At 33.9% G+C, this 25167-nt stretch overlaps 1 protein-coding gene across 2 annotated transcripts; it reads right to left on the bottom strand.

Moving 5' to 3' along the window:
* Positions 1 to 3947: 3947 nt before the first annotated feature.
* LOC129226554 (bombyxin B-2 homolog) lies at positions 3948 to 21537 on the bottom strand. 2 transcript variants are annotated; one of them, XM_054861162.1, is made up of 3 exons: positions 21394 to 21537; positions 17953 to 18160; positions 3948 to 4162 (listed from the first exon to the last, which is right to left on the bottom strand). In XM_054861162.1, the coding sequence occupies exons 1-3, from the start codon at positions 21400 to 21402 to the stop codon at positions 4029 to 4031; spliced, it is 351 nt and encodes a 116-aa protein (XP_054717137.1). In that variant the 5' UTR covers positions 21403 to 21537; the 3' UTR covers positions 3948 to 4028. The 2 variants fall into 2 exon arrangements, with proteins under 2 accessions (XP_054717137.1, XP_054717138.1); XM_054861163.1 differs by having other exon boundaries at positions 17968 to 18160.
* Between the last annotated feature and the right edge of the window lie 3630 nt (positions 21538 to 25167).

Raw genomic sequence — 25167 nt, 5'->3', positions numbered from 1 at the left:
TTATGGACAGTTTTTACGGAAAATCATTATGAATTGATTTTTTTAATAGGCAAATAGACAAATTTGATAATTCATCTGTAAGGTTGATTGTTTCCACTGTCTTGTAAACAGTGTAATTGAAGTTTTATTGCATACAATATATTAAGTGTGGATGATTTTTATGGACAGCTTTTATGGAAATTATTATTAATTGAATTTTTTAATAGGAAAATTGACAAATTTGATAATTCATCTATGAGGCTGAGTGTTTTCACTCTCTTGCAAACAGTGTAGCTAGAATTAAGAAGAAAAATAGTTCGCAACAATATAAATTTCTCTCTTTGTTTACTCTCTCTTTAAAAACTCTTTATAAAGGCATTTATATACATACATAGAATAACGTAACGCTTAAAACATATATGCTACAGGTAGATCTTGGGCAGTAGGAGTAATATTACGTTAAAAATGGTAGAATGGCCGGAAATACAAATAAATAAATAAATTCACCGATGACGCTCGTTTGACAAACAAGAAATTTGAGCTATTTTGATAAAATATGTCGACTTCCTACGCGAGCTTCTTCCCAAGACATAAAAGAATTTTTATAGTTTAAAGGCACACATCAGAAATGAGACTATTTCGTTCCGAAAGAGGAGAAGATTTTATTTTCTGCAGCTCCTCCTTGTGAAAGGATTTAGTGTCAATGTGGATAATGAATTTCACTCTAGGTTTTATTTTTTGTGACATTGCTATCCTAGGTCCCCTGTGTCGCGTGTAAGATAGCTTTAAAAACAACTCTTCAGGTTTGATTTAAAATCGGAAAATATGTGTTTCTGTAAAATGATGCTAAGAGAACTATTGCAAATAAAAAGATAAGTCACAAACATACACATGCAAATAAATAGCGAGCGTAAGAGGCATATTATAAACTATAGCAGTGCTGACTGACACCTATCGCCCCCCCCTTAAAGTGCCACAACGGTGCCAAAAGAGTAAATTTTACTAAAGTTTTATGTTTTTTCTCATTCGGAGTTTCTTCCCCTTTTTCTTTATTCCTTTCCTTCTTTTTCTTTATTTTTTTCTATCTTTCTGTTCTTCTTTCTTTCTTTCTTTTCGCGTTAGTGTCGCCGGGCTCGTTCAAGGCTCGGGGCCCTAGTTTCCAACTAGTCTGACATGGTCTCTCGTTGGGCCTCAGTTATGGCTATACAATTCCAAGAGTCGAAATCAGTCAGTTTCTTCTCCGAGTCCGCACCTTTGCCAGGACTGTGGAAACAAAGTCGGAGTGGGAGGTGAACACTAAAATTTCAGAACCGGAGTCGGTCATTTTCTCTCCATAGCAGCAGCCCTGACTAAGATACTAAACGCCTCAAGTATTTGTTTGGATCTTTTACTCCCTTCATTGACGTTGAGAACTCCGGTTTGAATTATAAAAATATTCTAAAAATGTAAATAAGTTCAGCAAATAATCAAATTTTTGGCATTCGTAATTCAAATAAACTGCTGCAGTCACTCGCTAAAGGCGGCCAATTGAGACAAACGAATTCCGCAACTTGTAAAACCTGCTTTTACTCTTAGAGAATGACAATAGTTTTTCTTCATATACATTAGATTTCTTTTTTATTTATTTATTTGTTTTCCTTTGAAAGGGATTTTTAATGTCTTACGGGTTTTTTCATCTGTGTTGCTAATTTTAGATTAGAATGTTCTATCTCTTTTGCTAACTTCTTAAATCACCACACGTTAGCGCATTCAAGCTCCAGTGATTTATGTGAATTATGTGAAAACTGAATTATGAAGCAAATCTTACTTTAAGTGAAACGGAGGAAAATATCCGTATTTCCTTCTATTATCAGAAGAAATATCCGATTAATACTTATCTGCCACTGAGATATTTCTAGACATCTTTACATTGATAGCCACTATTTATTTGATAAAGTATCCCTTAATATCTGAAACATTCCTCATGTGAGCTTATATTGCAACCTTGGATGAAGAAGCGGAACACTGTTTGTTAATTTGTTCTCTTCGGAGTTGTACGTAAAACGTGTTAACACACTGAGGTCAAATCGTCAAAGATTTTTTTTTTTTTTTTTTGTAGAGCGGTAGTTTTAGAAAATAAGAAGAAAATCTTCTACTAGCATTTAAAATGGCTCATTTTGTGATATTAGGTGTGTATAAAGTCAAGAAAATATGTTTAAAACCAAATTGTTCAAAGAGTTATACCCTTTTTGTAACTATTATTTTGATCCTTATTTCATCAAGTTTTTTCTCCATCAGTTCAGTGATAGCTAAAGGGCGTATGAGCGCGGCTAACATCAAAAATTAAAATAGGTGTCTATGAAGGTGAAAAAAGGGCCAGGGATGCTGTGAGGGAGTTTCGGGATCGTCAATCACTCAGAACTTTTGATTTGAACACATATTGCCAATTGTATAAAGGGTTGTCCAAATGAGAAACGGACAAGTGCAATAACATCAGAATGAATGATTCAATTAGAGCGTCACTGCACAAGTATATAAAGGATGGTATGAGGTATGCATCCTCAAGTGCCGTTCAGCGGTTAAACCTGTTTGCAGTAGAGGATATTGTACAAAAATAAAATCGTGCTATCCATGGATGCGTCCAGATCGGAAAGCACGGTAGTACGGTTAAGGGTGGCACACGACATCAGATCTGCCGAGACCGGGCCAAGCAAACATCGTGATCACCAATTATTCCATTACCTTCGTTAATGAAATGATCTGAGCTAATCGAAAGATTAAGAAACCCGTGAAGTCAGTGACGAATTCAACCTGAGTAAAGGAACGGTTCACATTATCATCCACAAAGATCATCCCAGGAAGCCCAGACGACCCGAAACAAATTTTCAGTTCGGAAGTGTTGGAGCACCTTCGTATAGTCCGAACTAATCAACCTGTGACTTCCACATTTTCGGGCCACTATAAGAGAGCATTAGAGGGGAAACATTTCCTTTCGAACGATGAAGAGAAGGAAGCCGTGCAGGATTTCCTCGGGAATTAGCCCCGATCTTTCTACAGCGAAGGCATCGACCTGCTGCTGCAACGCTGGGACCTGTGCCTCAACGCCGATGACGATTTCTTTTGATTTACATTGAAAGTATTATTTTTATTCAACTTGTCCACTTTTGGCCTAAACAGCGCAGCGCCAAGCCATTACGTCAGCTCAAAATCTTTGAAAAAAAAAATGCTTTGAAAGTAACTAACTTCTATTAGGCGATTTCTCCTATTCAAAAGGAACTGATTAGAATCTTGCGAAATATGGTAAATATATATATATATATATATATATATATATATATATATATATATATATATATATATATATATATATATATATATATATATATATATATATATATATATATATATATATATATATATATATATATAAGACAATTAAAAGAAACCAGAAAAATTTACTTTCGTGCGTGAAATCTGATTTGTTAAGAATAACTCTCAAACAAAACAAAACGCGTTAGACCGGGAACATACTATGGCCTTGAGCAAGTCCATTTCTTTCAATGGAGAGCAATCAGTAAGAAGTGGAATTGTTGGTCACAGAGTTGGGCTACTATTGCAACCCTTTTATTGGCAAGAAAATAATGTACCACTCGCTACTTCTTACCTAAATTATATTGTTCGCCAAATGGGCACACACTGCAAACTAAATCCGCAATCCGTAAGTAATTAAGCCGTTTTGATTCACCCCTATTTCATTAAATGGAATCGTTTAATCGGTCGGGCAGCGGAGCTCAACTTCGCCAGAGGTGGACAGGTTTAATCAGAGTAAGTCAGTTGCGCCTTCATTAAACTGCCTTATTTTGATCATGGGCGTTTGGGCAACTCAATGCCCAATCACACTCAAAAATTCAAGCCATTGCATCAACTCAACACTGCAACAACTATACCCAGATTCTTCAACTTAGAAAAATTGACTAGAAAAATGTGTAAATATATTTTATTTTCTGTTTGGTTGCAAATGAGATGTACAGGGCAGGTATTGAGATCACCCGGTGGATTTACTAACGATTCTATGCGCAGTAGGACACCAGGCTGCTGTATGTGCATGACTTGTGGCAACATTCATCGACAATGTTTCTCTTGTTCCTGGGTCTGGAATTAGCATCGATTTCCCACATAAACTTCATCCATTCTGGATAGGAACCTGAAAAAGATACGCGCGATTAACAAACGGAAGTGTCACAAATGGATTTCAGCTAATTTTTGGATGTTGGTTTTTCTGATCTGAAATTAAACGCTTAGGTAGAATTTCATTTTTAGAATTGTGTATATCATTAAAAACTTTCTTAAATTTGAGAAATACTTCGGTCTGTAAAAATGTAAAATCTAAACAACATTTTTTGAAATATCATACACGTATTTGAGATTACAAGGAAGTCTATTTTTAATGCAAAACTATATATCGCTGATTTGGAAGAAAAGTGCCACAGTACGAAGAAATGAAATTTTACAAGATAAGCGTTTGAAGTTGAACTCTTCAGGCAATTTGCATTAAGAAAAGTAAGTTCGCTGCTATCCAGCGATTAATATTGGAACAAAAAAATCTGTCATTAGTTTCGGAAGAACGTCCTTTGAAGACCTTTGCGCGAAAAAAAAAAGGAAATCCGCAACTCCAATTAACTATTAGGGCGCTGCGACTACTGTCTGATGGCGAATGGAAAGGATATTTATCACCGCAAGGTAGCGTATTCGAGCTCTGGAGTTGCGAATTAAAAATTTCGTATTGTGGCACTGTTTTCAGTTTTTAACATAAAAGTAATAATTTACTTCTTAGGTAAATCCGAATTATTTGGAAGGTATGCAGCTTGCTAATTGATTACAAACCATGTGTTTCTAAAGAGACAAAATGAATAGGGAAATGCATTTTAGCGATTTTTCTTCTTCAAAACTAATGCACCTTAAAGACGAGAAGGGCTCATGCGCACGAATAAATGCGTTAATTATCGATGTAAGGACTTAAACTATCAAGCATTGATGCTTTAACTTAATTGGACATCTTTAACAGTACAGTGGAAACTACTCTCTCAATCGCTGGCGTGATTCATTCCACCGAGCCGCTATCTTGCTATCTTTTAAGTTCCAAGCCTTATATGTTCAGTAAAATTTCAATGCTTGTAAACGAAAAAAAATAAGTTTCAAAAGAATAACTGACTTTATATATATTTCATGAATATCCATTTTGAATAAATGAAAATTATTGTATCAAATTTCACGAGTCGCCAGCTTAAATAAACTTGTTATTTTAATGTTTAACAATGGGTTACATTATGAGTGGAACCTATTCGCAATTCCAAAGGACTTGAGGGAGGCACTGCAGTCTTTGGCAAATGGCGGTAGAAAAAAGTGACACAATCAAATGCTCTTACTTATAACCTGTTTTTAGAGTTAGTGAATAAAGTAATTTTTCATCGTATTTATTGTGTTTTTTTCTCTTTTATTCTTTTGAAAATACATTGCATCACAAACTGTCTGATACCCTCTATTTTTCTACAAAGGACAAACGTGGAACGGAACCTTTTACCACTTTCGGTAGTTTCTTAAATCACAACAAATTAGCGTATTCAAACTCTAGAATTTCGAAGAAAGTGCTAAATTAAAACAATGTTTACAAAACATCACGAAGATAAAAATAGTATTTTTGATTTTTAAAACTGTGACCTTTTATAAAAGTAAAATAGTGCAATTTGAGTGAAAGCAATAAATGTGTTTTTTTTTTCTTTATAAATGAAACAAAATTGATGTGTAATGTATTTCTGTACGTGTGTACTTATATACATTTCTAGCATAAATCTGCACCACCATTAAATTTGTCGGATGATTCTCCTCTGTGTGACAGATTTTTCATTAACGCTGAAGACGAAATCACGTGACCTCTAAAACCCAAATAAGATAAAACTTGTAAAGAATAGTAATAATTCATAAAACTATTGCAAGATGAGCTATTTTCTTGATGTGCTCTCCTTGATTCTAGATTTATTTAAATTTGCAATATGATGTTGAGTTGCTGACTTTATTTAAGATTTGTTGCAATAAAATATTAAAAAAGACCAAGATTCAAAACTTACTTACAAGAAAAAGACATGATACACGAGGTTAAGAATTCTAGATTTTTATTCAATGTCCGAAAGAGAAGTAAATTTGCAGTTCTTTTAATTTTGACCTCAATTTCATGTTTTACTTCGGGGTGACAAGCTTACGCAAGAATTTCAAAACTTCACTGTATTGAAAAAGGTGTGCTTATAACCCGAACATACATATATATGAAATATTTTTTACAAAATTTTTGTTTAAACAAAGCTATATTTTGCTTTTATTTATTCAACAAGTAATTTAAAGCCATACTATATTAGAAACTGGCATTTTTATGACACGATACGTCCGTGGCCGTAGCGACGGTCACGATACGTCCCAGGAGAACTTCATTTTACCGTAGATTTTAAATTAACTCCTAGTTATTTGTAGATATAGATGCATGGCAGCCAGATCTAACGTTCACAACATAATTTGATCCCATTGATGATAAAAGGAAGAATTGATTTTCAAATATATTTGCTAACTCTCATGTAAAAAACTAATAAGCTATTGCTTAATGTAAAAATTTTGAATTAAAAAATGTAATGAAATTTAAAGCTTTCGCCTAAGTTAAACAGCATAACAATCTGAATAGTGGTCGTACCTTGACGAAGGCAAAGGTGAGGAAACTCTGGGCACAAGGTATGCAAAGCTAAATTTTATTCAGAATATTTTAACAACGAAAAATATAGGGTTTTTAAATGTTGATAAAGAAATAATTTTACAAATATTTCTTGAAATTTAAAATTTCAACAAAACCTGCCTTCCCTAATCATTATGTCTTGCTGCACATTGAAGTAGTTGGTCTTTTAAAACAGTAAACATTAACGCTTTATCTAATATATTTTGTGAAAAATGCCAAAATATCCATATCTACCTAAACATGCAGATTTATGCATATTGAAGTTCAGTTACTGAGCTTTTCACGTCCATTTTTCACTGCTTCAAGGTATTTCATCAGTAGGTGATACAGCTTAACATAAACTTCAGACTAAACTTAAGAATAGGCTGAACCACAATCGATTAGGTATCCATGATAGATAGGTGCAGTGTCGAAAAAAATTGAAGAAAAATAGTTTTGAATGTGCGAAATTTTTTTTTTTTAATGCTGTTGCATTTTTCATTTCTTTTCTTCTTTCTTTTATCATACAGAGCTATGTGAAATCAAAAATAGGGGAGGTTGGCCCAAAACGGGTAGGTATTCGTATACTGCCGTATGGTATGTAAACTGCGGTGTATGCTTATGTCGTGTTTACCCGAACAGCCCCAAGTTTCTATCTGTCACAGCGAAGCAGCAGTGAAGCGGCATGGCGTAACCGTGCTTAAAATAAAGAAAAATGATACATATCTAAAACAAACTGATTGTAGGTAAATTGTGATTTGTCGAAGAACAGTTTTTTTAAAATATTGTTAATGATACTTTATTCTGACACCATCCTACCTACAAACTACGATGGTCATTTCGTTTGTGTCTTTTTAAAATTTAAAGTTATAATTATTGAAATAAAAAAATGTCCCTTCGGGTAAAGTGGGTATAAGAGTTATTCATATATTTATTTATAGTTTTTTGACACATGTGTTGACTTAGGACAACTTATTGACTTATTTCAATAGGATAAGTATAACTTCAAAAAGTTATTTTTTATGATGGCAATTAGTTAGTCTATTAGTTAAATAGTTATTTCTTTATGTTATATGAAAAAAATGTGCTAAATCAGATTTTTAATTTAAATTGGATACGTATAACTTTTGTATATTTTCATCATAATGGTAGTTAGCTATTCAATTAACTTAATCATTTATAACTCCATATTTGATAGGCAGATTTACCGAATCATAATTAGTTTACCTTACCCCGCTTTACCCGAACGGTTTACCTGCTTTAGGCCCGGTGTTAGTGCAAAGCGGGTTTTTCAAGAGTTTGTAATGTTTGATAATAAATAAATATTGGGTTTGAAATAATGCAGAAATCACACTTTATTTTGAAGTGCAAGAACCCTGGTAGGAAATAAACCGAAATTGTAGCAAAAACTGTTAACTTTCGAGCGTTCTTCGGAAACCTACCCGCTTTGGGCCGCCCTCCCTCTATGAGAAAAACGTTATGAATATTCTAAGGAAGTAATTTCTATTTAGTTTAATTCAAATATAAAGCAGCGAAAAACAAAGGGTGCCAAAACTAAAACAAGTGTCAAATCTAAAAGACTGTTTTGGGGCGAGAGATAATACTAGTAGACTTGGTAGGTGCTGCTATGCAGCAAAATTTAGAAAAAATTCCCGAGGAAATTGGGATCTACATGACATAGTTATTTTTCGATTGCTTTTACTATTTTCAAGTATCAACATGCGAGTTTCAAATAAATGACAAACATTTACAAGTATCTGTAGCATGTTTACATGAGCAGGAATTTGAATAACAAACGTGTTAAGTGTAATTCATCAAAAAATTAATTTTAAAAAATAAATAAATCACGCCATCGCTTCGAAATGAGAATAGGTCAGAACAAAAAGTAATAAGGAAAAAAAATGTTTATTTCGTCGATTGTTGAAAGGGATGCCTTTCAGTCCCAATGAAGTAAATCAATTTTTTCGAGCAGCATTTACAAAGTGTTGAATTACTCTTTTTCTATCTGCTATCATAGCTAAAACTTCTACAGAAAGGTCCTTGCTTTATAAAAAAAATAACGTAAACTTGGTAACTTCATCAGGCCCTAATATTTAAATAATCAGAGGGTCGAAGTTATGACATAAGATTAGAGTGATAATCTTAAGTCATTGACCTCAGACTTTTATCAATAAGCTGACACTCGATCAAGCGCATTTTATCTTTACGGCAATTAAAGTTCATAACCTTTAATCCTCTCACACCTCAGAAAATAAAAATAACCATTTCTCAAGATGTATTTTTCGATTATAATTTCAAATACTTGAATAAAATTAGAGAGAAATTATGTATTTAAAATATTCATTTTCCCGCCCCTTTTCGAGATCAGCAAGATGAAATAGTCTGGATGATAAGCCGTTTATTCATCGTCATGAAAACTATTTCTCAGCAGAGTTTTATCTCGTAAAAATTCATGGGAAAAGCACGAAGTGACTCATTTTTTAACATGGATTGATCTCCTGCATTGATAAAAATATATGATAATCCTAAAATAAGTGATTGTTACTTTTCTGTTGACCAAGAAAAAGGCGCAAGGGGATACTGTTAGACGAAAGTAATCCAGACTAAGGCCCCTATATATACGAGTCGCACATCAGCTTAAGGTTAGCCTTTTTGGATCAGAGCGTGTGTTTGTGTGGTTGTCTTTTCTGACGAGTTCTCTCGTTTGGTGATTTTTCACTGTGAGCAATTATTAGCGACACGTGAATTGTTTATTAAATTAAATATTATTTTCGGCAAGTTTGGTGAAATCCGAAACTTTGTTATGGTAACCCTGGCAGTGCAACAATGAAAAATCCTATCCAAAATGGCTTAACTTAAGCTGATGCGTCGAAGTACTAATAGCGGCTCTAATACAGACCACATAATCAGGGGCACTCATAACTTAAATTTTTGGGATGCCGGAAATTCTCCGTTTATGGAATGGAACTCCAAAATTTTGTGGAATGATGATAATTTTTGCAGAAATAGATTCTCGAATTTCGTCGAATCATGATGACTTTGCCGAATGAAACTCCATATTTTGGCGAATGATGATAATTTTTCCGAATAAAACTCAAAAATCTGCAGAATCGTCAGACAAATTTTACGGAATAAGTGAGTTTTTGGGAAAGTCACAGTGACTTCTCATAACCTCCCATGGGGTACCCGCCGGTCTACGCTTTGCATTCCAAATTAATCATACCTAACCACTGATTCATTCTTAATCATTAACTAATGAGATGGGGTGCATTACACCCCGAAAAACTAAAAGTCTAAAATGTTATTTTACTTAGTTGGATTGCGTTTTGAGTCCACCTACCTTCTTTTCAAGCCCAAATAGCTAGTGAGTGAGCATAACAGAGTAAGTCAGCCTTGAGTGCAACGGATAATTTTGCGGTATCGGCTGCAATATACCCACGTCACTAAAAGTCGAATATCCTATCCAGCATCACCCTAACTACACTGGCCTCAAAAAGTTAAGGTACAACATGTTTTTCGAAGCTCACCACAAAAAAAAAAGGCAGTAACAATAAAATGCATAGTTTGCATGAATGATTATAACGAACTTAAAAACCATTTATGAAAAAAAAAAGTTGCTATTTTTATTTTATAGAAAAGAACACATTTTTACGAGTGAGAAAAAAATATGCAAATATCAAGCTTTCGTACTTTTGTGTGTAAGTTGTGTTGATTTTCAACTGTTGTTGGAAATTTTCGTGACAATAGTCTGTAGAGATTAGAAAATGTCGCAGAGACGTCGTTTACCCGATTCGTTAAGGTGGAGGGCCGGTAGATGGATGGAAATGGGATTGTCGACGGCTGATGCTGCTAGACGCCTCAATGTGTCTCTTAGTGTTGTTTAGCGACTTTAGGATCGATACCAATCCGAAGATTCTGTGTCCAGAAGACCTGTTCTAGGCCGATCACGAGCTACAACACCTGCAGAAGACCGTTTTATAGTTCTTTCGGCCCGAAGGAGAAGAACCATTGCTATGCCGCATGCTCGTTGCAGACCACCTTGTAGCATCAGGAAGAAGAATATCTGCTACTACGGTGCGAAATCGTATTCACAATGCAGATTTCTATGCAAAACAACGAGTTGTGTGTGTCCCTCTCGACCACAGCGAAGCATCCGCTTATGCTGGACAAGAGAACATGTTTCTTAAATCCAGCAGCAATGTGCTTCTGTGCTGTTCATAGACGAGTCCAGATTTGCATTGGAGAGTGATTCACGGCGTCTACTGATCTGGAGGGAACAGCGCAATACATAGCATCAATCCAACACTGTTGAAAGACCACAGTTATAGAGGTGGTGGAATCATGGTTTGGGCAGAGATCTCGCTCGGTGGTCACACTGACCTGCATGCGTTCCATGAAGGAACTCTGAATGGTATGAGATATCGGGATGAAAACCTCGATCCATATGTCCACCCGTATGCTGGTGCTATTGTAATGACTTCATTCTGATGGATTAGAAACACGACCTCACCGAGCTCGGATTGTCGAGGATTATCTTGAGGATCACGGTTTGGGACGAATGGAATGACCTGCTCGATCTCCAGACCTGAGTCCGATAGAACATCTTTGGAACAATCGTGGCAGACAGGTTGATGCTTTAAATCCGCCTCCAAGGTCGTTACATGAGCTAGAACAAAGCTTACTCTGTGTCTGGTCTTCGCTTCTTATTCCGGCGTCCGACAACTTGATAAACAGCATAGAAAATCGATGCCGCCAATGAATTCAAGTGGGGGGGGGGGGGCACATTCCTTATTAGAACCCATTTTTGTATTGTTTCTATGACATTTTACTACATAACACTGTGATGTTCTGTTTTCTTCAAGAATGGACTTCTCCACAAAGATTGCTTTTTTGTTATAAATCGTTTTTGCAAGGCACGTATATAAATTTCTATGACGCAGTCAATGAAAAACTATGTAATGCACATATCCTCCAAATTTTTTGTTTCTACATTTAGTCATTTGCAAATTAGATACAAAAAACCAGTTATACCTTAACTTTTTGAGACGAGTGTATTTTATAAAAATAAAAAGCGAGAAATATTGGCTTTGGTATCTAATAACAAATAGAAATAGCTCGAAGTTAAAACAACTAACTACTGCAAAATTTGTATACAACTATACGACATAAAAAAAACCTTCTTTTTCGAAAGTGTTTGTCTGCTGAACCAGGAGTGCCCACAAGATATTTCATGGTGCAGACTTCGCCATTGAGATTTTTAATTCGGGTAAGTTTAAAAGATTTTTCATCTCATATGGGAGCTTTCTTTTTTGAGGGGGGGGGAGGAGGCGCTCCCAATAGCATTTGAGAGGGATGCGCCATCGTCTTTGAGGAAGGCAGGCACCTTGATCACGCAGCATACAAATTAAAGACAAATAAATTTATATCATGTTTGAACGTTGTAACTATAACTTTATTAAGTACATCAGTTTTTTTTTTCAATAAGTTATCTCGAGTCTTACGTCAGTCTTCTTATTATCGTTCTTAAACGTTATCGTACTCCAAAATGGCAAAATGTTGACTCCTCCCGTCCCTCCCAATTGCACCTAAATAATTCAATCCAGACACGATCATTTAGCATGCAGAAATAAATAAATAAATAAAAGTTGAAAATCTTACACATGTAATCTGTAAAATGTTCACCTGAGATTGAAAAAATGTTGTGTGGGTTGAAAACTTTGAGTCGTATCAACATTTCACAGGAAAGAAGCGAATTAAATAAGTGTATTCCGAATTTAACATTTTATGCTATCAATATCATTAGTAGTGTCGCTACGAGGGGGGGGGGGAGGCGGTGCTCCCCGGGTGTCATCCATCGGGGGGAGGGTGACACCCAGAGTGGAGTTGCACGTTTCTGAAAAATATGAAGCTAAAATGCATCTTTAAGACTACAAATTTGAAAAATTTCCGGAAGAAAAACCCCCCGGACCCCTTTTTTCCCACCCCACATCATGGAGTAAATACTATACTCGGGATTAGGTTCATACTGCAATACTTAGACATAGTAGTGACTTCCTCTTACACCAAAAAACTGAACCCCATAATCTTTCTCTGTGTTTAAGATGCCTTTTAAGGGACCATCAATTTCATGCACCCCCCGAAAATTTAATGTCATGTTTTCATAATGTTGCATAGAATATGTCATATATAAGTAGTCTCTCAGAATATGATGTTTTCTTTTTTTTTTTTTTTTTGCGTTTTTTAGGGGAGAGAGAGAGTGACACCATAAAATTACCGTCCCGGTGTCACCCATGCTAGGTACGCCCACTGATGTCATATAATAATATTTTTTCTAAAAGAAGTAGTTACAAAAAAATGAGAATTACAGTTGACTTAAATTTCTTAAATGCTTCACAAATTATAACGTACGAGTATGTATTGTACTGATGTTAACAAATGCAGATGATCATATATATCTTTGCGTGGAACAGTTCTAACTTAGTTAACGATCTTAGTGCAGTTCCATATTTTTCTAACATTTGACTCCCATATCTTTAATACTGTCTTTTCCCCATTTCCCCATCCCCCCCCCCTTTTTTTATCGATCTTCCTTTGTTTATTTTTACCTTTTTGTCTTGATTGACACCGCCCCCCCCCCCCCAAATTTCTTCTATTTATCTTTATTTTTCCTTTTTTCGAATATTTTTTGTTTCTATTTATTTTATTTCATGGTTTTCCATTTAGCTTTTCCTTTCTTGCGGTTCACGGTTATTGACAATTTCTTTTCTTTTTGTTTAAGCTTCGGCTTAATCTTTGTCCAATTGAATTCTTTCTTTCTGGGTTCGTACCTAAGAGAAAGCTCTTGGCCTTTGCTTGCATTCCTATTGGTTCCTGATCGGTTTATAACTTTGTCATTGGTGTTTGGCTAATTCGCTGTTTTTATCTTTTAACCTGCATGCTTATCTACTCTTGGCTTTTTGTCGGATGTCTTTTCATCCATAAGCTCATTGTTTTTTTGCATTGAAAAAGGCGTTCCCAGTAACGCCGAAACACGTGTCTGCTGTAATTTACAAATTTGCGCTTCTTATAACGTTGTTTTGTCTTACTTTACTGTTCAGCACAAAGGTATTTATTTATCTTATTTGTGGCTTAAACGGGCCTTACGTTTACATTTTTGCCTTTTATGCAATTTGTTTTTGTTTTTGTTTTCGGAATTTTTGTTTATTGTTGTATTTTGATCGTGACCTTTCACTTCTTGTTTCTTATTCTTTCTGTTATTGTTTGATGTTGTTTATTCTCATTCGGTTTTGTTTTTGCTTTTGATTATGTCTCAAATCAATAGGTTCGCCAATCTTCGGATTAAGAAATTTCTTTTTTTGAACCATTTAAAGTTTCTTCAAGAGTGTAGACGCAAGAAAATTATTCCGAAGTTTATTTCTTTGAAATGTAATTTGCCACGTTCTGTCAAAATTGACAAAGTAATCTTTCGGTCGAAATTGGCTTTACTCAGAGCTTCGATCCAGGAAACTAGGAAACATTTATTGTTTATTGAACGTGAACTTTATGATTTACATCTTTCGGTTTCTAATTCCATTCCCAACTTTAACATTATTGACAGAAATTCTTGGTCGAGAACCCTTCGTTCCTCTGATAAACATCAAATTGTTTTGAAAAAGAAATTAGTTATGCTTTGTAAATCTTCTCATGTCGTTCCTCTTGATAATTTACCTGTTGTTAATAAGAATGTTGTTGTTAATCTTTCTAGCGTTCCATTAAGTAATTCTCAAATTGAGGCTCTAAAATGTAATGATAATTTTGCTGTGAGTGTTAATCCTTCTTTTTCAAAGCTTATTGCTCCTGTTGAGAAAGCTTTTAAATTTAGTGCTTTAACTTCCTCTCAAAAAGATTCGATTCGGCATCTTATAGCTTCTAATATTGACTTTAACTCGAAAATTTCTAAACCTGTATTTGCTAATACTGTTAGCCGTTCTGTTAAAGACTTAGTTTCGAATTCTGATCTGGTTGTTACCAAAGCTGACAAGGGTAGCCAAATTGTTGTTCTTGACAAATCATCTTATGTTTATAAAACTAATGATTTGATTTCTTCTGGGCCATATGCTGAAATTTCTAAAGATCCTAGTGATAAAGAGTTAAAAACTATTTCATCTGCTGTCAAGTCTGTTAAGTCTATTCCTTCAAATGTTAAACGCTCTGTTGTTCCATCTATTGCTAATTGTGCTAGATTTTATGCTTTACCTAAGGTGCATAAAGCTGGTATTCCTTTCAGGCCGATTGTTTCCAATATTGGTACGGCTTCGTACAAACTTGCAAAATATTTAGTCTCTGTGTTTTCTCCCCTTAGGAGTCACAATTTATTTACTATTAAAAATTCTGTTGAGTTTGTTAAAAAAATTCATAGTTTCGTTCCAAATAATTCTTTTATGGCTTCTTTTGATGTTAACTCTTTATTTACGAACGCTCCCGTCGAGGGTTCATTGTTATGCCTTCGTAGAAGACTTCTTTCTTGAATTTCATTTCATCAATACGGAAATTGAGGATTTAATTTTCCTTACCCGTACTTGTCTTAAGCAATGTTCTTTTGTTTTTAATGGGAAAATTTTATATTATGTTAGATGGTCTGGCTATGGGAAACCCACTTAGCCCCATTCTTAGTGATATTTACATGCATTATTTTGAGGTTAAGCTGTTCCAAAAACTGCAGTTTTAATTTTATGTTCGGTATGTTGATGATTGTTTTGTTCTAATGAACCAAAATCAGTTTGAGAGTGATGAGGTTTTATCTATTTTAAACTCCATTGATCCTCATATTCAGTTTTCTTGTGAGAAAGAACGGAATAATTGCATTTCATTTCTTGATGTGCTTGTTTCTCGTACTGAAATTGGTTTTGAAACTACTGTTTATCGCAAACCTTTTGCTGTTTCTTTACCTCCTCATAGACTATCTTCTCATCCTCCAAATCAAAAATATTCTGCTTTCAATTCTTTTGTTTATCGCGCAATTAATATTTGTTCGTCGGAACTTCTCAAAGTGGAACTTAATTATCTTAAAGCTGTGGCAATTGATAGAGGACTATCCGCCAACTTTGATTGATTCCATTTATAGAAAACTTTCAAATAAATCCCAAACTAATCTTCTTAACCGAACCTTCATCAGAAAGAATTTGGTTGTTTTGAAATTCGTTCCATCTGTAAGCTATCAGGTTGCTAAGATTCTAAAACGTTTCCAATTCCAGGTGGTGTTCTCTCCTATTAATAAACTTTCATTCTCTTCTCTTAAAGATCCTATTCACCCTCTTAACTGTTGTGGAATTTATAGAATTAATTGTAGTTGTAAACTTGCCTATATTGGACAGACTCGGCGTGCTTTAAAAATTCGCTTGAAAGAGCATCAAAATTATGTGAAAAATTAACAATTAAATAAGTCTAGTATTGCTCAACACTGCTGGGATTCGAATCACTCTTTTGATTTTAACTCTTATCAGATTATCCAAAAATGCCCCAATTCATCAGATCTTGACTTTTGGGAATCCTTTCATATTTTGAGGAACAGTTCTAACTTAGTTAACGATCTTAGTGCAGTTCCATATTTTTCTAACATTTGGCTCCCATATCTTTAATACTTATCTTTCCCCATCCCCCTTTTTTTTATCGAACTTCCTTTGTTTATTTTTACCTTTTTGTCTTGATTGACACCGCCCCCCCCCCCAATTTTCTTCTATTTATCTTTATTTTTCCTTTTTTCGAATATTTTTTGTTTCTGTTTATTTTATTTCATGGTTTTCCATTTAGCTTTTCCTTTCTTGCGTTTCACGGTTATTGACAATTTCTTTTCTTTTTGTTTAAGCTTCGGCTTAATCTTTGTCCAATTGAATTCTTTCTTTCTGGGTTCGTACCTAAGAGAAAGCTCTTGGCCTTTGCTTGCATTCCTATTGGTTCCTGATCGGTTTATAACTTTGTCATTGGTGTTTGGCTAATCCGCTGTTTTTATCTTTTAAGCTGCATGCTTATCTGCTCTTGGCTTTTGTCGGATGTCTTTTCATCCATAAGCTCATTATTTTTTTGCATTGAAAAAGGCGTTCCCTGTAACGCCGAAACACGTGTCTGCTGTAATTTACAAATTTGTGCTTCTTCTAATGTTGTTTTGTCTTACTTTACTGTTCAGCACAAAGGTATTTATTTATCTTATTCGCACTACTAGTCGTCACCGAACTAGTAGTTGAGGACCAATTTATCAAAAGGGGAACATATCCATTTTCCAAAAAATTTCAGGAGGAGAAAAAAAACAAATTAGATAATAGCAAAATACTTTTGTCTTTTTTTTTTTGGACACAGAATTGAACACAAAATCACAGTAAATTATGTGCCAGCGTAAGAAATAGTTAATAAAAAAAACAAGGAGATATCGCCACCTTAATTTTGTATATGTGCCCTTTTGAACGAAAACCTGAATGTTCAAAACTCCAATTTCACCAAAACTCTAATATTTCACCTTCTCATATTCTCTTATCGAAGTAGTTTAACTAGTGGATTAAAATTTGAACATTTTGCACATGTGTTGTTTTGAATAAAATTTTTTGTAGTACAGATTCTTTCAGGATATGTCCCTCTTTGTTCAAAATAAAAAAGTGTAGAGGATGGATTTGTTACCTTTTAATCAAAAAGTCAAACTTTGCTTTTAAATATACTAGGGTTTGACCCGTTTGAACTTCTTGAGAGTAAGTGATTCGATTAAGGTTATCCGAAAGATTTAGAAAATTTAATAAAAAGAGTTTTTCCAAAAAGCGGATATGTTACCTTTTGATAAATTACTCCTCGGTTGGGACTCGCAAAGAAAGAATAAGTTAACAAGAGGTGGTAAAAGATCAGTTGAAAAAAAGTTGAAAAATAAATATATTTACAACAAAGTTGAATACCCTTGCATAATTTTGTAGTTTTTGCACAGTTTTATGATTTCCATCGTTCTCTAATTTGTTTTATAAGTGTCCACTACTATTTTGGATAGAGTCGACTACAGGTGGTTATACCTTACAGAATGTTCAAAAAATCGTGGTGAATTTTTGAAGAAATTTTTAACATTCAATGTTTGTCATTTTAAACCTCATTGCACTTTTGTTAACCCTATGTTAGAAAACTATGCATGATCTTTAAACGTAACAAACATTGAAAAATTACCTCACTGCGTAATAACTCCCCAACCCCACACAGAGTCAACATGATAAGTATTTGAAAATGTTCCTTACCATGTCCGGGATTACCTTCAATGCTCCTTTTCTCTTCTTGTATAGGGTAATAGTACCTTCCATCGCAAATCACGCTGAGAGCTTGAACTAGGTGATTCCCGCAAAGTCGCACCACCGCTCTTTTCATTATATGCGGCACTGGTAAGGAATCAGAAGCATCAGCAAGACAGCTGGCATAAGTCCCAATGAAGAGAATGAGCAAAAAGAGCTAAAATAGTAAGTAATAGGACTTTTATAAATAAATATCTTTTCGGGTAAAATTGAGAGAAAAGAATCTCTTGGGAATTATTCTCGGTTAAGGAGGATGTTTTCAAACCATACAAAAATTTAGAAATGATGCTTGTGAAGTTCTTTTGAGCATTGATATTTTGTATTAAGAAATACACGATATTTTGTTTTAGTTCTTAAAATAACACAATGTGTACGTACTGTAAATAAAACAGTACATTGGGATAAAAAATTTTAATGTAAAAAGTTTCTTGGGCTGGTACTTTATCAAAATACACAGGATATGGAACACAGGACATATACAGGACATTACATAACACAGGATATGGAATGCGAAAATTCTCACCTCAATAAACTGCAAATCATTTCACTAATATCTGATTTTTTCTCTTCCATTCTCACATGGCTAATATGATTGTTTTACTAGTCAGTTATGAGGATTTTTTTTTTTTTTTTTTTTTTTTGTAACAGAAGTTACATAAAAGAACGCCTAATGATTTAAGGGAAAATAAAACAGAATCTGTACTTGATGATCTAATTTGTTTGCTCTCGTGTTATTAGCCTTTGCAAGTATGATACAATATTTACATAAAGAAAAAAAGCCATTTAGTACTAAAGAGCAAAATATTTTTAAAGCGTCATCCCGAAAAAACCATTAGTGGCGAATTGCTTTGTTCTACTTTTTTAGCTGAGTAAAAAAACTTCTCAATATTTTTTTCAATTGAAAAATACTTCATTTTTGGGACGTAATATTTGAATGTATATTTAAAGGGATGTATATGCTGCCTTCCCCTTCTTTACATCTTCTGCTGCCCTTATGGCGTCCTCTCTCCTTCCGTAACGGAACAGTAGCATATTTTACTGCCATACACAACAAAAAAGTACTAGGAAATCTCTAGCAAACTAAGATTCTGTAAACTTTTCTAATAACAATGCAGTTCCTTCTTTAGTAGCATTACTTAAGAAGAAGCTTCCCCTCTCCCTCCCCATCCCCCATTTTAGTTCAGGGTGCCCCTGACTACATATGCTCTGTGTAACTGTTGGACAAGTTTAACAACCAATTCAATTTGAAGTTAGAAATAAAAACGTCAAAAAACACAAATTGCAGATTACTGCAGACACGTTTTTCGGCGTTACAAGGTACGCCGAAACAAAAAAGTGTAACGCCGAAGCACGTGTCTGCAGTAATCTGCAATTTGTGCTTTTTGACGTTGTAATTTCTTACTTTACTTTTCAGTACAAAGGTAAATATTTATCTTAATTCAATTTAGTTATCGTGTTTCTTAAAATGACGTGAATATAGAAAATAGAAACTTACTTAATTTTTTTAGATTAAATCCTACTTTATAGTCGACTTTAAAGAACAGAAAATGAAAACGTAAAATGACGAGATTAGTGTTAATATTTTTTTATTTTCCCTTAATTAAACAAATTTGTGAGGAGAAAATAAAAATTTAGAATTTAATGACGAAGGATTTTTTTATTTTAGTTTATATTTTTATTGCTCATCTCTAATTTCGAAAAAAAAAAAAGCAACTGAATGTTACTAATAGAAACGGAGATTATGTTGTTGCTTTAAAAAGGGCCATTCGAGCAAAACTTTCCTGCAATCCAGAAACCTTTAAGTTTAATAATTTTGTTTAGGTTTCATACAATGGTAAAAGATTCAAGTTAGACTTTATTGAAATCACACCATTTATTTTATTTAGTTTATTCGATACATACAGAATTTGGAATTATTTTTTTCAATTATTAATTTTTTATTCAAAAAGGTAGAATTGAATTCAGTTAGATCATGATTAAAACAAATTTCAAAACTGTTGCGTTTCAATTTTCATCCATCAATGCATTAATGCAACTGATTAATATTAATTTCCTGAAGTTGACATAACTTACTTACATACGTGTTGCAATATACTATAAATAGTTCGCTGAGAAATAATAACACATAATGATATGAAAAATATATTTTTAGACAATAGTAACACAATGAACTGTTTTCCACTATAAAAAATGGAGAAAACTCAGTGCAGTTAACTGAATGGGTTTCATGAACTGCATAAATTAATCACCTTCATCACAGCGCTGTTCGTATTTAGTTCCACATCTGAATGGGGTCGTTTCCAAAATTTTAAAAGTATTTTTTTTCTCAAAGAGCATGTTTAAAAACGTAGGATCTGACCATTTTTAAAATAATTTGTTTAAGTTTAATATTTAAAAAAAATTGCTGAAATCTGTGCGCTTTTATTGTTTACGCTTTGGTCGTGTGACATCACAAATGATGAAATGCCATTCAGTGTTGCCGATCACAAAGCAAAATATTTAATTCACATCTTTACTCAAGTGTATTGGCAACGATATGGTTGATAGCAAGCGTAGAGCGCAATATTTAACTCGTTTCTTGATTATCATAACGTGGAAACGTGGTAGAAAGATGCGCCAAATCGCATCTTTTGTGACGTCATAAAGACCAAGCCGTGTTTTCAAAATCGTCCATTTTAAAATATTTATTAAAAAATAACTCTTGGGTAACTGAAAGTATTTTCTGGATCCATGTCATTTTTTTCACTCATTCTATCAATTTCAGTGACTAAAAGTAGTGCTTTTGACTGAAGGAAACCAGCCCATTGTTTCATTGAATTATTTCGCTTATTTTTAGTGAGGTTTTCAGTTTAGTATAATACGGGTGCAAAATTCTAAAGCTAGGTAAACTGTTATTGATAAGTTGTTTTTCCGATCATCCTGCGTAGCAGCACCTACCAGGGCTACTAGTTCCATCTCCTGCCCTAAAAAAGAGGAGTCATCTAGAAATTTTTTAAATATTGGCACTCTTTGCTACTGGACGCTTCAAATTAAAATATGAAAGTACCATTGGCGGTGGGAATACGAATTAAAAAATGCTTCAGTTGAGCTGTGAGAACCAAAACTCAACTCAAAAGAAAAGTACGACATAAGTTTCCTCAATCACATACGCATATTCATCTGCAAGATGACTCAAAAATTTTATTTCTCCATCTTCAGCTGGGGAAGTTGCAAAGTGGGCAAAATGTAGCGAAAACATTAGGAGTTAGTAATACCCGTTATTTAAACAGCTGTTTCAGCTTCATCGTTTAAAATATATTCACAATTATCGACAGAAATATGCGTTAATACATCCCAAAGATAGATGAATTGTATTACCAAAAACACCAAATAACTAAAGCGGAAACTTACGTGTTTCATGATTTCTGTGGATATGAAGAGACTCGAAACGTATTCCAAGTTGTTTCAAGAGTTTATAACGAATTCTTCTAGACATACGAGTCTGTTATATATGGAACGGTGGCACCGCATTGCAGATAACGAAACTACAACCAGGACATGGAGCCATCATGTAATGAGTATTCGTCTCATGATGTCATCCTTCAGCTAGCATTTCTGACGTAAATCACTTCCTATTACGTTAGACGACAACAAAGAAACTTAATCCACACCGAAAACACAAAACAATCCTCATTTTCCAGACGCTATCCCAACGTAGTGTGTTACATTTTCTTCCATTTGCTTCTCCATGAGAATTTTAAACATTGTTTTCTGCAAGGAAATTTTGGGATTCCGCGCTGAATGCTTCCGTTTCTTGGTACTTGTAAGAACCAATCTTAATATTAAACGAAAATTTAATTTGCGACTGTTTAGGACTTAGATTGAGTAAGAAAAACTTGTTGTTACTTAAATGGGGAAAATAGGATGCTATAATAATTTTTATTTCCCTCCGTATGTAATCAATGACCAATTTTGGTCTTCTTTTTTCAATTTTTGTATTATTGTTGAAGTTGAAGTTACTTTTTTTAAAGCTTCTATGTTAAAAGAATTAATTTTCTATTCGAATTTAACTGCAAAAAGTTTTGAGAAAACTTCAGAATGAATAAAATGTTAAATAACTATAATTTTAGTTATGATTTTATGTTTTTATCTCAATCTTTTATTATTTTTAAAATTATGCTCAAAAATAGTTGTATTTTACTTTTGTTTCCGGTCAACGTTGCGAATTGCAATAAAACGAAAGAACGATTTTCAGAATATTTTGTCAATATTTTTTTGTACCTATATTCGCTAAATCATATAGATCAACATTCACAAAAAAAATATTAGGTAAAATAATTAAAAATAACATTGGTAAAATTCAGTTCTGTTTGATTTTCCCTCTGACGCAATCTGAAAAAAGTAAGTTTAGTAAAACCACTACATATTGGATTATAATCTTTTTTTAACCATCATTTTCTATTAATGACGAACCGCATTCATTTGTGTACGCAATTAAGCTTTCTTATTTTTCTGAAACTTTTTTTTTTTCCTAATGAAAAAATGTTTTGCATTTAGTTAAAATAAATTACTATAACGCAGACGCATAAACTATCTTGTCAAAAGCACATTTAAAAGTTCTACGAATTATAACTAAAAATCTGGCTTTAGTTTTTTTTATGACCTAATTTCTCAAAACTTAAGATTTTTATTCTACAGCATTGCTTGTTGGATAAACTCCATCGTGACTTTGATCAGAATAATATGTAGAAGCAATATATTAACTGTCTTAGCAGTGGCTTAGGGGTATTAACTTAATGCTTATTACAGTTTACTAAAATAATATGTGTTTACTTGAATATATAATAATTTAATACATGTAATGTTATTAGTTTTCAAAGCAAATGCCAAAAGGTCTGTAAAAAACCATTGCTCTAAAGTAGTTTTTTTCGCTATGGCAATAGTAATAATTCAAAATGTTATTAAATGTTCATCGTTAGTAATTTCATTGAAACATAAAATGAAGACTTATATTCATAAAAATTACCGAAGTGAAAATCAGGGGCCGATTAACTGCGAGGGAAAAAAAAAGAGAGAGAAAGAATTCTCAAGTTGATATATGTTTTCTGCGACAAATTATTGATCATAATATTGTCCAACTAGTAAGACAAATCAATGAATATACTTTTATCTACTAATTTTAAGTCTTATATTTGTCTAAAATCACTTTTCACGTCCCTTTGATTAGCGTAATGAACGATTTCCAATCACAAAGGCTAGCGTAATGATGAAAACAATCGAGATTTCTGACTTATTAATTAATTAATGTTCAAAATTCCGAAAAAAATAGGACATACTCGTACATACATGCACTCATTGCATTACATGTGAAATTGGAATTTATCAAGTATAAATGGAAATACAATTGGTTCTCTACTTAACGACTTTCAAGGGGCCAAAAAAAAATCGTCCAGAAATAGAATACGTCTTTAAAGTTTTTTTTTCTAAAGCTACAGTGAAGGACTAGGGCCCGTGAACAGTCGTAATTAAATAAAGTAAGTCGTTAAATAGAGCGTCGTTAAACAGAGAGCCAACTGCAATTAGTATGCACTGTGATGTTTCATCATTCTTTTAATAAAATTTCTCATTACTCATTTATTTTTGAAGTGTCCACACTAATTTTTAAATAAATACATTTTCAAAACTAATTGATTAGCCCAAAACAAAATAAAATCTTTTAGACTGTAATAATTTGTCTACTTCTATCTTAGAACAAATGAAAATCCCTCCAATTACTTATTTTAGAAAAGTTTGCACTTTATATTAAAGCATAGTTGACCTCATTTTCGCTCTCATTTTGTTGCAAAGGGCGCTTTAGCCACCCACATCCAACCATCTTTTATAACATCTCAAACATAAAAATCTGGCTTGGGGAAGAAAAGTTTTTATTGGCTCCGCTCAGTTCATTTAGGAGAGCATCAGTCATGCAGCGAACACAATTTCGTTGGGCGATACCTTAAAATAGTTCCGTTTTCTTACCTAAGAAGGCAAAATTGGCAGTAAATGCTACCTAGCATATAGTAACCTAACAAATAATTGCTTCATTTTAGATGCTTATATGATAATAAAATGCAAAAGATCTGCGAAAAAGAAAGGAAAGGTAAAGTCATAGAATAAAAGCATCACAACTATCCTATGTGGGTGTCTTTGACTCAAAGCATATAGCTACAGCATAATACTATTTCTCGCATGCTGCGTAGTATTTTTTTACACAATACAATGTGATTTGTGTTGCTTGAAGAAAACTTTTCAGCTTCAAAAAGAAAAAAAAATCCTCAAGCAACAATATTTATTGATTTACATATTAACAGACATAAGTAAAATAAATTGATGAAGAATCCTACACAAAGGTATATCGAATTTCTAACTAAAAGGATTTTCTTTTTTTTTTACAATTATTTTTGTAATTACTTCCCTATCATCGATTGTCATTCCCTAAACATAAAATATCATTAAAAAAGAATTTATGCACGAGAATTGTCTGCTCAATCTAATAGTAGTTTAAATAAATATATACTTCTGTTTCTGAAAATTGCTACACCACGAAGGACTTACGCGAGTGAGCTGAAAATTGCAGGAAATGTAAAGTAGGGCATGATATGCAAATGATTTGAATTGCAGACCGGTAGCGCATGTGTATGCTGAGCAGCGCCCTCTGAACGGCGGATCGAACCGAATATAAATAGACGGCTGTAGCGAGGCGTGTATGATTATCGGTGGTTATATGCTAGAGTAAAAGTTAACTGAATCTTTGCTCTGCCTCTTCGACGAAAGAAGGCGAAATTAGAGCAAATTTCGGAGTTTGAACGGGACAGAATCGTCGGCCTTCGTGAAACTGGGTTGTCTTATCGTGCAGTAGCCGTTCGTGTGCAGCGTAACAGCAGCACAATCATGCGCGTTTGGAAGCAGTGGACGTGAGGGGGTCGGACAACTTGGAAATCCGGGAGTGGACCCCGAAATGTGACGTCAGCTCGCGATGACTGACACTTGATGCATATGGCGCTGACGGAACGCACAGCTTCTTCTAGAGAATTGGCAGCACAGTGGTCAACAGCTACAGGTGTTTCATTGTGTGCTTCATCAAATCGGAGACGTCTGCTGCAACGTGGGCTACGCGCATGGATTTCTTTATACAGGATTCCTCTC

The sequence above is a fragment of the Uloborus diversus genome, chromosome 7, assembly GCF_026930045.1.
Source record: "Uloborus diversus isolate 005 chromosome 7, Udiv.v.3.1, whole genome shotgun sequence".
NCBI lineage: Eukaryota > Metazoa > Arthropoda > Arachnida > Araneae > Uloboridae > Uloborus > Uloborus diversus.
Note: the sequence above shows the minus strand (reverse complement) of the source record. Positions and strands in the feature narration are given on the sequence as shown.